Below are 13,068 nucleotides of genomic sequence, written 5' to 3' on the forward strand. Positions count from 1 at the left end.
AGGGGTGGAGTCAGTCCTGGAGGGGTGGAGTCAGTCCATGCTGAGCAGCTTGGTTGCTTGGTTCTTGTGCTGGACACAGTCAGTGCAGGCAGCATTTCCTGGGAAATGTCCAAAGTGCTCAGTGGCCTCAGGACTGGACAGAAAGACAGAGAGAGATCAGCCAATCAGAGCAGCCACAGTGTGTTGGGATCATGTGACCTGCAGATGATGATGATGATGATGAAGAGGATGATGGTTTTGTGTTCATCCCTACAGGCTGAAACATGTAAAAGACTGGATTCCAGCTGGCAGCTTGAGAGGATGTGAGTACTGAGACAGTATGAGCAAGCACACACACACACACACACACACACACACACACACACACACACACACAGAGATAGGGAATTTAGAAAATATTTATTTAGTAAAATCATGTATATAATAAAATTACACACACACAAAGTACAAATCCAAACAAGGCTTTACAGAAAATGTGAGCGAGCTGAAACTATATTTGTGTGGATTTCCAAAAGCAGCTAAAATCAGCTGACAGGACAGAGAAAGCTGGGCGCCCTGGGAGCTCACGTGCTGCAGAGATCCAGCTCATCCAGGCTGAGTCGTGGGTTTGAATCCCACCTCAGGACCTTTGCTGCAGGGCGGCCCCTCTCTCCCCGGCCTTTCCTGTATCTCTCTGCTGAGTCCAATCAAAGCTACAAGGACAAAAACATGTTAGAAAAGGAGAAGACAGGATGAACAGATGTGGAAAGAAAGAAAGAAAGAAGCAAACAGGAACTCAAAGAAAACAACACAGAAAATAAGAAGAAAAAAAAGAATTAAGAAAGCTAATCAATTGTAGTTTACTTTTGGTGTGTGTGTGTGTGTGTGTGTGTGTGTGTGTGTGTGTGTGTGTGTGTATGTGTGTGTGTGTGTGTGTGTGTGTGTGTGTAAGGAGGGGTGTATGATGAGGGTAGGGGGCAGTCAAGGACAGAGAGGGGTAGAGAAAAAGAGAGGGAGATATAAGAGAAAAAAACCTGAAGGAGAAAAATTTTTGATATGTATTTGTTTTTCTTTTTTTGGGGGGTGGATATGAAATCTGCCTTACAAACTCAACAAAAAATAAGCATTAAAAACAGTAAACTAAACAGGCAAATACTCTTTAAAAATGAATTCAAACCAAACTCAAATTGAAAACACAAAGTGTAAAATGACATTAGTTTTTTATTTTTTATGAAAAATGCCAAACTATAATAACCTTCTAAGAGCCAAGAGAGTGTGAGTGAATGAGGCTTTCTGAGGTGTGTTGTGTGTCTTCTCCCCATCAGATGCCTGTGATCTCACACTGGATCCAAACACAGTGAACAGAGAGCTCCGTCTGTCTGAGGACAACAGGAAGGTGACGAGGGAGAGTTGGCAGCTGCCGTATCCTCGTCACCCAGACAGATTTGACCAGAAGCCTCAGGTTCTGTGTAGAGAAGGTCTGACTGGGCAATGTTACTGGGAGGTCCAGTGGAGAGGACTGGTTTATATAGCAGTGACTTACAGAGGAATCACAAGAAGTGGTGATGACTCTGTGCTTGGATACAATAAACAGTCCTGGAGACTGGAGTGCTGTGATGATTACGGCTACTCTGCCAGACACAACAGTGAGTCCACCAGACTCTCTGTCCGTCCCAGTGGATCTCACAGAGTAGCAGTGTATCTGGACTGGTCTGCTGGGACTCTGTCCTTCTACAGAGTCTCTTCTGACAGACTGAGACTCCTGCACACCTTCAGCTCCACCTTCACTGAGCCGCTCCTCCCTGCGTTTGCTTTGTGGTCATCTGGTTCTTCTATTGTGTTTGAGCTGCCAGTTTCTCAGAAACAAACTCTGACCTGAAAGTGTTTAGAACATGTTCCACCTCAAAACTCACCTGTTCAAACTGGCATACTCATTCTAACTGGACACTGTGCTCTTCTCCTGCTTTATGCTGCTTTGTCTTGTCCTAATTTATGTTAATGTCTCTTTTATGCTGTGTTTTCGACTCTTTTATGCTTTTATCTTCTGTAAGGTGACCTTGGGTGACATGAAAGGCGCCTCCAAATAAAATGTATTATTATTATTATTATTATTATTATTATTATGTTTGACTGATTTGTGGTTTATAGTTGATTTTTTTTTTTTTTTTTTTTTTTTTTTATTGTATCCGGCATCTTGGTGGATAATTGTTAATTGATTGATTGGACAAGCTTGTAAAAATAATGAGTCATTAAAATGTTTGTATATTCAAATCTTAATGGGTTTTTTTTTTTTTTAAATATTTTAATTTTTTTATATGACACATAAAACAAAGTACAACATGTATGAAACATTCAACATAAACATATTGACATAATGCAAGCATTCTGACCATTTCCAGACAAACCCAATTCAAACCCCTCCCTCCCACCCCACAGGACCCATCAGCTCATCCTAACCAAAATAAATAAAAATGTCCCAGTAACATATGAATGGTTCATCCACAAAAAAACGACAAATCCCATCTCTGCACCCTTGCATTTTATTATTAGAAACTACTCCTAATAGGTAACTTTATCTATATATGAAGTAGTTCTGTAATCAGATTTTAGAACTGCCTTTTTTGTGGGATCCTAAAAGCTATTTTCCTATTAAATGAATTGGAATTCTAAACTTAAAACTCAAATAACCAAAGTTCCACAAAATGGATTCATCTGTCCCTGCAAATGAACTCCTCATATTAAACGGGGTGTAAATATTTATACCCTTATGCTGCACCTCTCTGCATGGCCTCAATGAACAAAGACCATGAGTTAATGTTTTAGATGTTAGACCCATGCATACGGGCCACTGGCATTTCCATATTAGCCAAGTCTGCTGCTGAAGACATCCAAGGCAGTGTGTGTGGGGGCTTCCATCTCTGGGCAATCATTCTTTTAGCCGCAGTGAGGCCAACTAATAACCAGCGTCTTTGTCTAATGGTTAATTCCAGGCCAGAGAAGTCATTTAGTAATAAAGTCACAGGTGAACAAGGAACATCAACCTCTAACACTTCTGACATCTTCATTGCGACCATCTTCCAAAATAATAAAACAGATGAGCATTCCCAGACCATATGATTAAAAGTTCCTGGGGTTCCAAGAAGACACAATTCACAGTTGGGATTAGGGGAGAGTTTCATCAAAAATAATTTGCGGGGGGTACAATATAATCTATGTACATAATTATAATGGATAATTTGGTGATTCAGATTACGGGAAGATAGGACTATATTCTCCCACACCATCTTCCAGTTGATTATAGTTGAAGAAATAGAGAGGTCTTGAGACTATCGGGTGTAAATTTGTAAAGGTTTTTCTGTTGCCTTAACAAGAAAGGTATACAGACAGCTTAATTGTGAGAAGTTTGTGCAAGGGGTGGATCTCCAGGTCTTGGCCCCAGGGAATCCCATATGCTCTCAGAGCACTACGAAGCTGTAAATAAAAAAAGAAGTGCCAGGAAGATTGTAATGAAGTTGAAGGTCCTGGAATGACCTTAAGTTATTGTTGTTAGAAATGTCTGAAAGAGTGTTTATCCCCTTGTCCCTCCATTGTGGGAAAAAAGATCAGACGCCCACCCTTGAGGAGTGCATAGTTATAAAATAATGGTAGATTTGGATGGAATTTCAGGGTTATATTAGTTTGAGATTCTACAGTTCTATAAGTAGCAATGAGATGAGTGATTATGGGCCCATACTTAGCGGTACATGTTTTGAGGGGAATGTTGGAGTAGATTACATCTTGGAGTCTATATGGACTAACACACTCCTCCTCTATGGAACGCCAAGCCACCTGAGCATCAGGATTGAGCCAAGTGTGGAGGGCTCTTAACATGTAAGACCAAAAGTAAAACTGAAAATTAGGTATGCCTAGGCCACCAGAGCTTTTTTGTCTTTGGAGCGTTGACATTCTGAGATGTGGACGCTTCCCTTTCCAAACAAATTTAGTGATAGAATTTTGTAATTTATCCCAATGGCCAAGAGGGGGTGACAGAGGAAGCACAGAACTAAAAAAATGACTCTTGGAAGTATATTCATTTTAATGATGGCGACTCGAGCCTGGAAAGAACTGGGGATAACTGACCAGCGTTCCAAGTCCAATTCCACCTGTTTGGTAATTGACTCAAAGTTATTTAAGGATGTCATTTGTAATGAGGGGTAGATGTCTAAGCCTAAATATTTAAATTTCTGAACTACTGGAATATTAGTATTAAGAGTAGCTATTCTCATGGCATTGTTCAAAGGAAGTAAAGCCGACTTATTCCAATTGATCTTGTATCGAGATATGCTACCAAAATGATCAAAAAGAGACAGAATATGTGAGATCGCATTCATCGCATCTCCCAGAAAAAGTAGAATGTCATCTGCATATAACGAAATATAGTGAGTAGTATTATGGACTGTAATTGGAGTATGTGTTGATTGCCGGACCGCCTGGGCTAGAGGTTCTAGTGACAAAGCAAATAAGAGAGGGGAAAGAATGCAGCTCTTAGAGAACTTAGAGAAATTGGGAATTGAGAGGAACACAGATTCCCAGTCATCACCATTGCAGAGGGGGATGAATATAGCGTCTGAATCATCCTTATAAATTGATCTCCAAGGCCCATATGCCGCAGGACTGTCCACAGATAATGCCATTTGAGGCGATCAAAGGCCTTCTCTGCATCTAAAGACATAACAGCACAAGGGGTTGGGGAATGAGGGGAAGCATCTATAATGTGCAGAAGTCTGCGGACATTATCTGTAGACAGGCGAGATTTAATAAAACCAGTCTGGTCAAAATTTACAAGTTGAGACATAAATGGCTCCAAGCGAAGAGCCAGCACCTTAGCATATAATTTTACATCAGCGTTCAGGAGAGAAATAGGCCGGTAATTAGCACATTCGCTTGGGTCTTTACCCTTTTTAAGAAGCAAAGTAATCGTGGCTGTATTAACATCTCTTGAAAAAGAGCCAGTTTGGATAGAAAATTGTATCATATTCAAAATCAGTTTTCCCTGTTGAGGCCAAAACCTCAATAAAAATTCTGGGGGAGTCCCATCAAAACCAGGAGATTTACCTTTATTCATCAAGCGCAATGCCTTTTCTATTTCATCCAAAGTAATAGGTTTTTCAAGGGATTTTGTATCTGATGGAGACAATTTTGGAAGTTGTAAATTGTGGAAAAATCTATCTGTTTGATCATAGTCAATTTCAGAGCTATAGAGATTGGAGTAAAAGCTTTGAAATGTAGAATTGATCTGTACAGTATCAACTACTAAATCTCCTTGCAGAGTTTTAATGGATGAAATGTTTGCAAAGTTCTTGCTTGCTCGGAGGCTCATGGCTAGTGAACGTGAGCCTTCAAAACAGTGCAACTGCCGAGTGCGATATATGAGGAACTCAGCCCACTGTCTAAAGTTTTGCATCAAATCTTAATGTTGTGCAAAAGTGTCATTTAAACCTCCTCCACTGATTGATTTTTTTTTTTTTTTTTTTTTTTGTATTTCTAGTCAATAAACACAGACGTGAGAATGACAGCACATTGCACACTGGAGAGCTGTGAGCCCCTCTCCTTTTGGGCCCCTCCCTTCACCTGTTGATCTCCAAGTCACATTAACATGTTTAACGGTCTGTACCTGATGTTTTACTGTCAACAGATTTGTATTTCATTTTGGACAGTGCACATTAATAAACACATGACTGTAAATGTGTCAGAGGCTTTTCTCACCTACAGCCCCTGGCCAGGTGTTCCACAGGTTTCCTAAAACTGAAGACGACTTGAAGAGGGAAGAAATCTGATTTGAACACAGCAGCTGGATGGCTGCTTTGTGTGAATCGATGTTGAATGGCAGGACAGGTTTGCTCTTTGTGGAGCTCAAGCCCTATTTCCAGATTATCTGGCATCATCCTCAGATGCAGAGAACATCATGTCACCTCTCACCTCAGTATTGATCCTGATATTGATTTAGCTGCAGGCCACAGCAGCGCTCAATGGGCCGATCGTAAATGGCTTTGAAACACTAAGAAATGGTTGCTCTTCTGAAACGGACAGCTCGATGTAGACTCTTCACCGGCCGCAGAATGCAGCTGCAGGTGAACAACACAGCCTGCTGCTAGCTTAAGTAGCGGCAGAGTCCCACTGGCAGCATCCAAAACAAGTCCCAGAAGAATACGACTGTCTGAGACCAGAACTATGGACCTGCTCGCTTTGAGAACCCCTTTTCAGGAGAACGTTCTGAGAGCGGTAAGAAGTGGATCAGGTCGACATTTGGGTCAGCGATTGGTGAAACCACGGCTGCTGCTCCCTCCGATGTACGTGAGGTATGAGGGGAGGTTCATCGCTGCCTCGGTTCCCCAAATGGTCCCCGGTACTGTCCTCCTCCCTGGTGTAGCCCAGAGGAAGATGGGAAGATGGGTGGGTGTGTATGGGCATTATTTAGGCACCAGGACTTCATAAAGCAAGGAGACAATAAGGTGCATTAATGCATGAATGCAGCAAAGCTAATGGCCGTGGAAGGTGCAGGAGTAAGCAGGGCCAGCAGGGGGAGTTGGATTGAGGACAGCAGGGAGACAGAGCCGGGCTGCCACATCCATGCAGCCACACACACACACACACACACACAGCACATAGCGCAGCACACAGCAACGCATTCTCACTCCCAATGCGTCAACAGCCTGACGAATGGTCCGGGTCCCTTAGCGTCACATGGCGACTCATTAGGCACCCGTTTCTCGTCAGTTTTTGACGAGTTGGGTAACCCGACAGATTTACATAGAACTCCCACAACGTGCCACGGGAAGCATTTGAGGCGTCAACTAACTCTTTGTTGTCATGGTAACGTGACGTTTTCTGCATCATATAACGTGGTAATAGTCTGCCCAACCTGATCTCACAGAAATCCGTGAAATGAGCACGACCTCTTAATAACGCATTGCGTGCTCCTCGTACGTAACCTGTTTTAATCATAGATTTCTATGGTTTTCCGTGTTTTAAAGGCTTACAGTGCAGCAACAAAAAATGGTACAGACATGGGGTCAACATTTATGGAAAGCTTTTGACCTCTACTATCATGCCCAATGGCAAACCAATAGGGGGCACCACTGACTAGTGTCAAAACATGAAAAAACATGATTTCACTATCTTAAGAAAAAATAAAATAAAATCGGACCAAACAGGCGTTCTTCCCACACCCACAAACTGTAATTAAGGTTGCAAAATTAGTGATTACAACATCACATAATAGACATAACATGTTAGAACTACAAAGCCTATGGCGCAGGACACCTCTGTGTGCTGCAACTCCACGCAGATTGTAGTTCTGGTACCTCTCTTCCGGGTTAGGGTATAAGTTGTGAAATTAGGTTTAGAAAACATACATACGGTAGTTTTTAAACAGCAAAAGTATAACCTTAACATGTAGCCTATGTTTATATCACTTCAACATTCCTGCTCTCAACGAAGGCGGACGCTTTTTCTCTAGCTCCCTCCTGCCCTTATCTGCCCTGCTCTGCTCTCTGTCTTGTGCTCTCTCAGTCAGATTCTTTCAGAGCCTCTCTCTGCACTTCTCTCTGAAAACCTACAACAATGGATCTGATCAGCTGGTCTCTCAATGCAATTGATCAAATTTTCTCTACAAGGAAACTGGGCAAAGGAGAGCCCGCATGCCCCGCCGGAACGTTTGCCGCCGGGTACACCATCGACTGCTGGGAGCAGTGGAGGGTGGTGTGCCTGTCGATTCTTTCCATCGAGGATGTTGAAGACGTCTACATGATTGGATTTATGATAACAGGATTTCTGCTGTTTGGTGCTGTTTTCTGCTGTTTGTGTGTGTGTGTGTGTGTGTGTGTGTGTGTGTGTGTGTGTGCGTGTGTGTTCGTATTCATGCAGTTATGAGCAGTGTGTGCATGATTTGATGGTTGTGCTGGATGTGTTCTGGGGCCACAAACAAAATCTTGTTTAGGGCCACCAAAGTCGTAGGGCCGGCTCTGCAATTTTTAGTGAGGTAACATAGAGATATTAAAGGCATAGTCCAATGTTTTGGCCAAAATCCTTTTTCCAAACTTCCCCAGACTGAGACCAGATGTTGGACACCATTTCCACCTCTGGACGTCCAGCGGTTCAGTTCCTATGGGTAGCATTTACTGTTAGCTTAGCATAAAGACTTGAAGTCCATGGGAGTCGTTAGCCTGGCTCCTTCAAAGTCAAAAATAAACCTCACAGCAGCTCTGAAGCTGACTTATTCATTAAGTGGATCATGTGGATTTGAAATGCATGTCTTGGGATAATGGAGCTTTTAACTCTTTTCACTTTGACGGATCCAGTGTAGTAGTATTTACTAAATATTTAAGAAATTTAAGAAATAAATAAGATAAAACTCAACGACCCAGGTCTTGTTCACAGGCACCTGAGTGAAAAGACAGACAGCTGATGTGAACGTGAAGGACGTTATGAGTTAAAGCTGGGAGTCATCTGAAGGCCTTCACTTATTACACAGTCATGCTTTTGAGCGTAAAATCATCTGTACTGTTGAACCTTCGACTGAATGTTGAGTAGCAGAGCGTTTCCTAGATGGATATGTGCTGTAGATGTTGTGTTTTAAAATGAAACTCTGCATTTCCCCTGCCAACGCCAAAGGAAAATAAAATCACAGACAGGTGTTAAATGGAGCTCACTCAGCAAAACAGTCACTCAGAAACCAAATTGTATAAATAAAATTGTTTTATTGATATGGAAAAACATCTTATTTACAGCAATGGCACATTATTTACAAAAACAGTCCCTTTGTTGAACAGTGACAGCAGAAAGTGGGTGGGAGCGGCAGGTCAGGTGCACAGCAGCTTCCTGCACACTCTCCAGCAGGCAGCACAGCAGCCGTGCTGCCTTCAAGTGCTCCTCCGAAACTCCAACCTTCAACATCCTACACGATTTGGACCCGCTTGAAACACATTCAAGTGCTTTTGGTCAAACAAAATAACAAATGTACCATGTAATGGTAAAGTCAGTGGCTATTTCAGTTGTTGTTGTTTTTTTAACTTTAGGCTGCAGCGACAGGATGGAAAATATGATACATGTGTCAGGCATATAAATAATATAATAATATAATAATATAAAATAAAATGATGTTGTATGTCAGAGTTCTTGAAGATTCTCATGTTTGGAGCCTTAATTTGACACACATCCTGTTATGGACTGACAGCCCTCAGAACCACTGTTACAAATAAGCTCTTTCAGCTTCACACCACTTGACCAGTTACTGACATGGCCTCCCGCTCTCCTCCATCTAAACACCACATTTCCACAACTCCAGCATTAGAAACACCTTTACTGCCCCTTTGTGACGCTTTAAAGTGCGCTCAGCGGGCCACTGCGACATTTCCGACAGTACTTGAAGGCATCATTACTAAGCAGCACAGCGCGTCAGGCAGCTCGGACAGTGAACGTCTCTCTCAGCTGTCTGCTCAAGCTTTTTACTGTGCGCGTTTTTGCGCACCGCGGCAGCAAATGCAGCAGTTCACTAATAAATACCGGGCATGTCCGCCGGGCGGCGCCGCCTTAGGAGGCGTGCAGCCGGTTGGCCAGGTTCCTCTGGCCCAATCCGTGCTTCTTGGAGACGGCCGTTGCCGCGGCCCCGTCAGCAGCGACCTCCACCTCCTGCTCCTCCTCCCTCTCCTCCTCCTCCTCGGCCTCCTGGCGCCGCGCCCTGCGGCCCATCTCGGCCTCCAGAGTCCTCTGCTCCCGGGCCAGCAGGAGGATCATCTCTGCGTCCAGCGGCTCCCCGGAGGTGAAGGGCTGGCACACGGTCTCCACCAGGCCGATGACCGTCCCCAGCACCGCGAACACCGAGCCGACCAGGTAGACCTTCAGCAGGCCGCGGCTGGGCTTCTGGCTCAGCATCTCTTTGGCGAAGGGGATGAACTCCTGCATGTTCTGCATGGTGACGGGCTCTGGGTCAGCTGGGGACACACAGGCGCTCTCTTTAGTAACTGTGTTACACCAATAAAACTCGTGCACAGGACACAGCCCACAAAATCCTTTTGCCAACATTTGAACAAAACTAGGACAGAGCTCTGTCTGTCTCTTTTATATCATCAAACTGGACTGTCCGCATGTTTTTGCACAACATAGCCTCACAGATTCGTCAGCTGATCTTTAATGCTCAGCATTATCAGAGCTGCACTCTGCCCAGATAAAACCATAAATTAAGCCCTGGGTAGCCTAACTGAAAAAGCATATATGTGCAAGATATTTTTTAAAATGTCAGCATGAACAACCCTTATTGGTGCTGGATTTTCATAACCTGCATGGCAGCCTGCAGAAATGACCTACATTTAATATAGAACATTGTATAGGGGCCATCTTATCCCATGGCATAATATCCTGTTGTCCATTTTGCAATATGAAACCATCCCATTATATTTAATACAAAATGATTCAACTTCTTCACATAATAGCCTGTACATTAAACTCTGTGTTGCATGTGGTCTTATATGACTATGCATTATTATTTTTTACACAGAGGCCTACAGCAGTGGACCTGCCCCCCCTGCACTGCCACACTACACTTCATTACATTACCTAAGATCTACAGCATGTACATGATCTGAACATGATGTGTGGTAAGAAAACAAAAGAAGAAACTCACTTGGTCCTGTTTGTGTTTGGTTCCTCCTCTCAGAGGTTTTTGTGTTCCTGCAGTGTGATCGCCCTGCTGGGGTTTCCAGTTTGCAGTGCACACCTGACTGAGCCCTGCTGCTATTTATTGGCTCCACACTGCCTGGCTCCGCCCACACTGTCCCTGCTCATGAATATTCATAAGGTAGGAGGGGGGGCGACTACATGACCCAAAACACTGAGCTGCAAACTTTGACCCAGTTGCATGTAAGAGCATTAGCCCACATTCACAGCACCGCACTATTTCCATATTCTTACACATATAAAAAGTTTATAGTATATTTTATTAGGGTTTTAATGTCTGATAATATCACCTTAATGTTACTGTAGTATTTTTATAGGGGTTTATAGTGTGTGGGGAGTTACAGTGACCTCACTGCTTTTTATGAGTTTTCTTGTATGTGAATATTCCTTTAGGAGCTTCTTCCCAGTCAGTGATAATTAATAGTGAGTTTACAGGCATGTTACTGTACTGATTTTGTTTTAAGTCCTATTTGTGTCACTATAATTTTCTTATCAATCAGTCAGACTTTATTTATATGACACTTTTCAGACAAATACATGTAACACAAAGTGCTACATAGATTAAAACAAAAAACTAATACCCCAAACCCACCCACCCCCTCCAAAAACAGACAAACAAATAAGAATAAATCAGTAAAAATAAATAGAATAACATAAAACAAAGACAGTAAAAACAGGAGCTGAGGAAACACTATCATAAATCTGATTAGTTTGCAATAAGAAAACACCCGAGGCAGAATTAAGATCAGTAAGAAACAGATAAAACTCAAAATAGGAAAATATAAGTAGTAATAAATGAGTAAGATATAATTCTATGTATGATAATATATTGTAATACAAGGCTGTGTCTGCTGTACTCACCAGTGAGTTTATGGTGGCTGTATTGTATTCTTAATGTGTTTTTTTAATCTGCTGTGGTATTCCTGTAATACTCTTGTATGTATTAAAGTGTTTTGAGGGTCAAACAGTAAGTTAGCTTGTACCCGGCTTCTGTTTGTTTCCATTACTTATTTTTTTTATCCTTTAATTTGTTTGTATCTCACTGATATAAGAGCAGTTTACTTATTGATTGTTAAGAGGCAAACTGGCATGTTACATATTTAAATATTGGTTTTGGGAGAAAGTTCTGCTCAAGGTTGTTGAATTGATTACTGAGGGAAAGAGCATAACTTTAACTCTAACACTGGTTTCTGCCTTTGAGATATTTAATTCCCATCTAATTAGACTGTCCCGTCCAGGAAAATGAAGTAAAAGAGGATGGAGTGGAGACAACGGGACGTTTGTGTCTGTCTCAGGTTTTGGAGCTGACAGTAAAACTAAAATATGAAAGACAGCATTTTAATTGTCAAGAAAGACTCATTTTGACGGTTTATCATGCAGCTGAGTTTGCTTTACATTTTCACTTCAATATTTAGGCCATAAGGAGGTCTGTGTGGCCTGTTAGCCTGGCTGACCCGCCGTCCAGGAATTCTTTATTGACATGTGTATTTATATTTATATGTGGAGCAGAGCTGGCTGTTCCAGTGAGGTTGATCCAGGTTGACTGTAGGTAGGCTAAAAGCCGTGCAGGTGGCAGCTTTTCCCAGAAGCCCCCTCTGTTGATGATGTTGAGTCCACATGAATCCTTCAGATCAACGGTCAGCTAATCAGGGCAAAGTTTGTACAAACCCAGTCACCGTGTACCACTTCTGCTGCACTGCCTGACAGTGCCATGGTGAACTGTGCTCATACTGAGGCCCAAGCACATAGTAAACACAGTGACATATGCACACACACACGTACACACACATATCCACACACACACACACACACACCCCTCAGTAGTGACTACCATGGCACGGCGGCAGCAGAGCAGAGACGATGTGTTCTGACTCAGCAGCAGCAGCTGCTCTGGGCTCGTTGGGAAATCCTGTGTTTGTCTGCGCTCCGCTCGCCGCCGCAGAGCGAGCAGCTGAGCGAGCAGCTGAGCGGCTGAGCAGACGCACGGCACGTAGCAGCAGAGGCTCGATTACATAAATGACAGGAACTGAAGTGGAAAGATACTGGAGATGGATTTCTGCCTCCAACCAGGAGCTGCACGTCGGCATCCAAACACAAACACAAACTCTGTGTGCACTCTGTGTGTGTTTGATTTTTTCCCCTGATGTTGTGTGCTTTGATATGATGTCATTTATTCCTCTAAGCATGCTCTTTCATGTGACTTTGATTACTATAACCATGTGACCTGCCCATAGGCCACTGATCATGTGACATGTGTAAAGCCGGATATACACTGTGTGAATTTCTTCTGTCCCGATGAAAGGTGACCAAAATCTCACAATGTGACCGCTGCAATAACCAACGTCTAATGAGCCAATAGGAACGAAGCATTAAATG

At 42.8% G+C, this 13,068-nt stretch overlaps 1 protein-coding gene across 1 annotated transcript; it reads right to left on the reverse strand.

Annotated features, from left to right (window-relative positions):
• Positions 1-8,697: 8,697 nt before the first annotated feature.
• LOC115359349 (G0/G1 switch protein 2-like) lies at positions 8,698-10,712 on the reverse strand. The gene is made up of 2 exons (XM_030051770.1): positions 10,640-10,712; positions 8,698-9,950 (listed from the first exon to the last, which is right to left on the reverse strand). Exon 2 carries the CDS (start codon positions 9,928-9,930, stop codon positions 9,550-9,552), a length of 381 nt encoding a protein of 126 aa, XP_029907630.1. The 5' UTR covers positions 9,931-9,950; positions 10,640-10,712; the 3' UTR covers positions 8,698-9,549.
• Between the last annotated feature and the right edge of the window lie 2,356 nt (positions 10,713-13,068).

This window comes from Myripristis murdjan, chromosome 5 (assembly GCF_902150065.1).
Source record: "Myripristis murdjan chromosome 5, fMyrMur1.1, whole genome shotgun sequence".
In the NCBI taxonomy this organism is placed as follows: domain Eukaryota; kingdom Metazoa; phylum Chordata; class Actinopteri; order Holocentriformes; family Holocentridae; genus Myripristis; species Myripristis murdjan.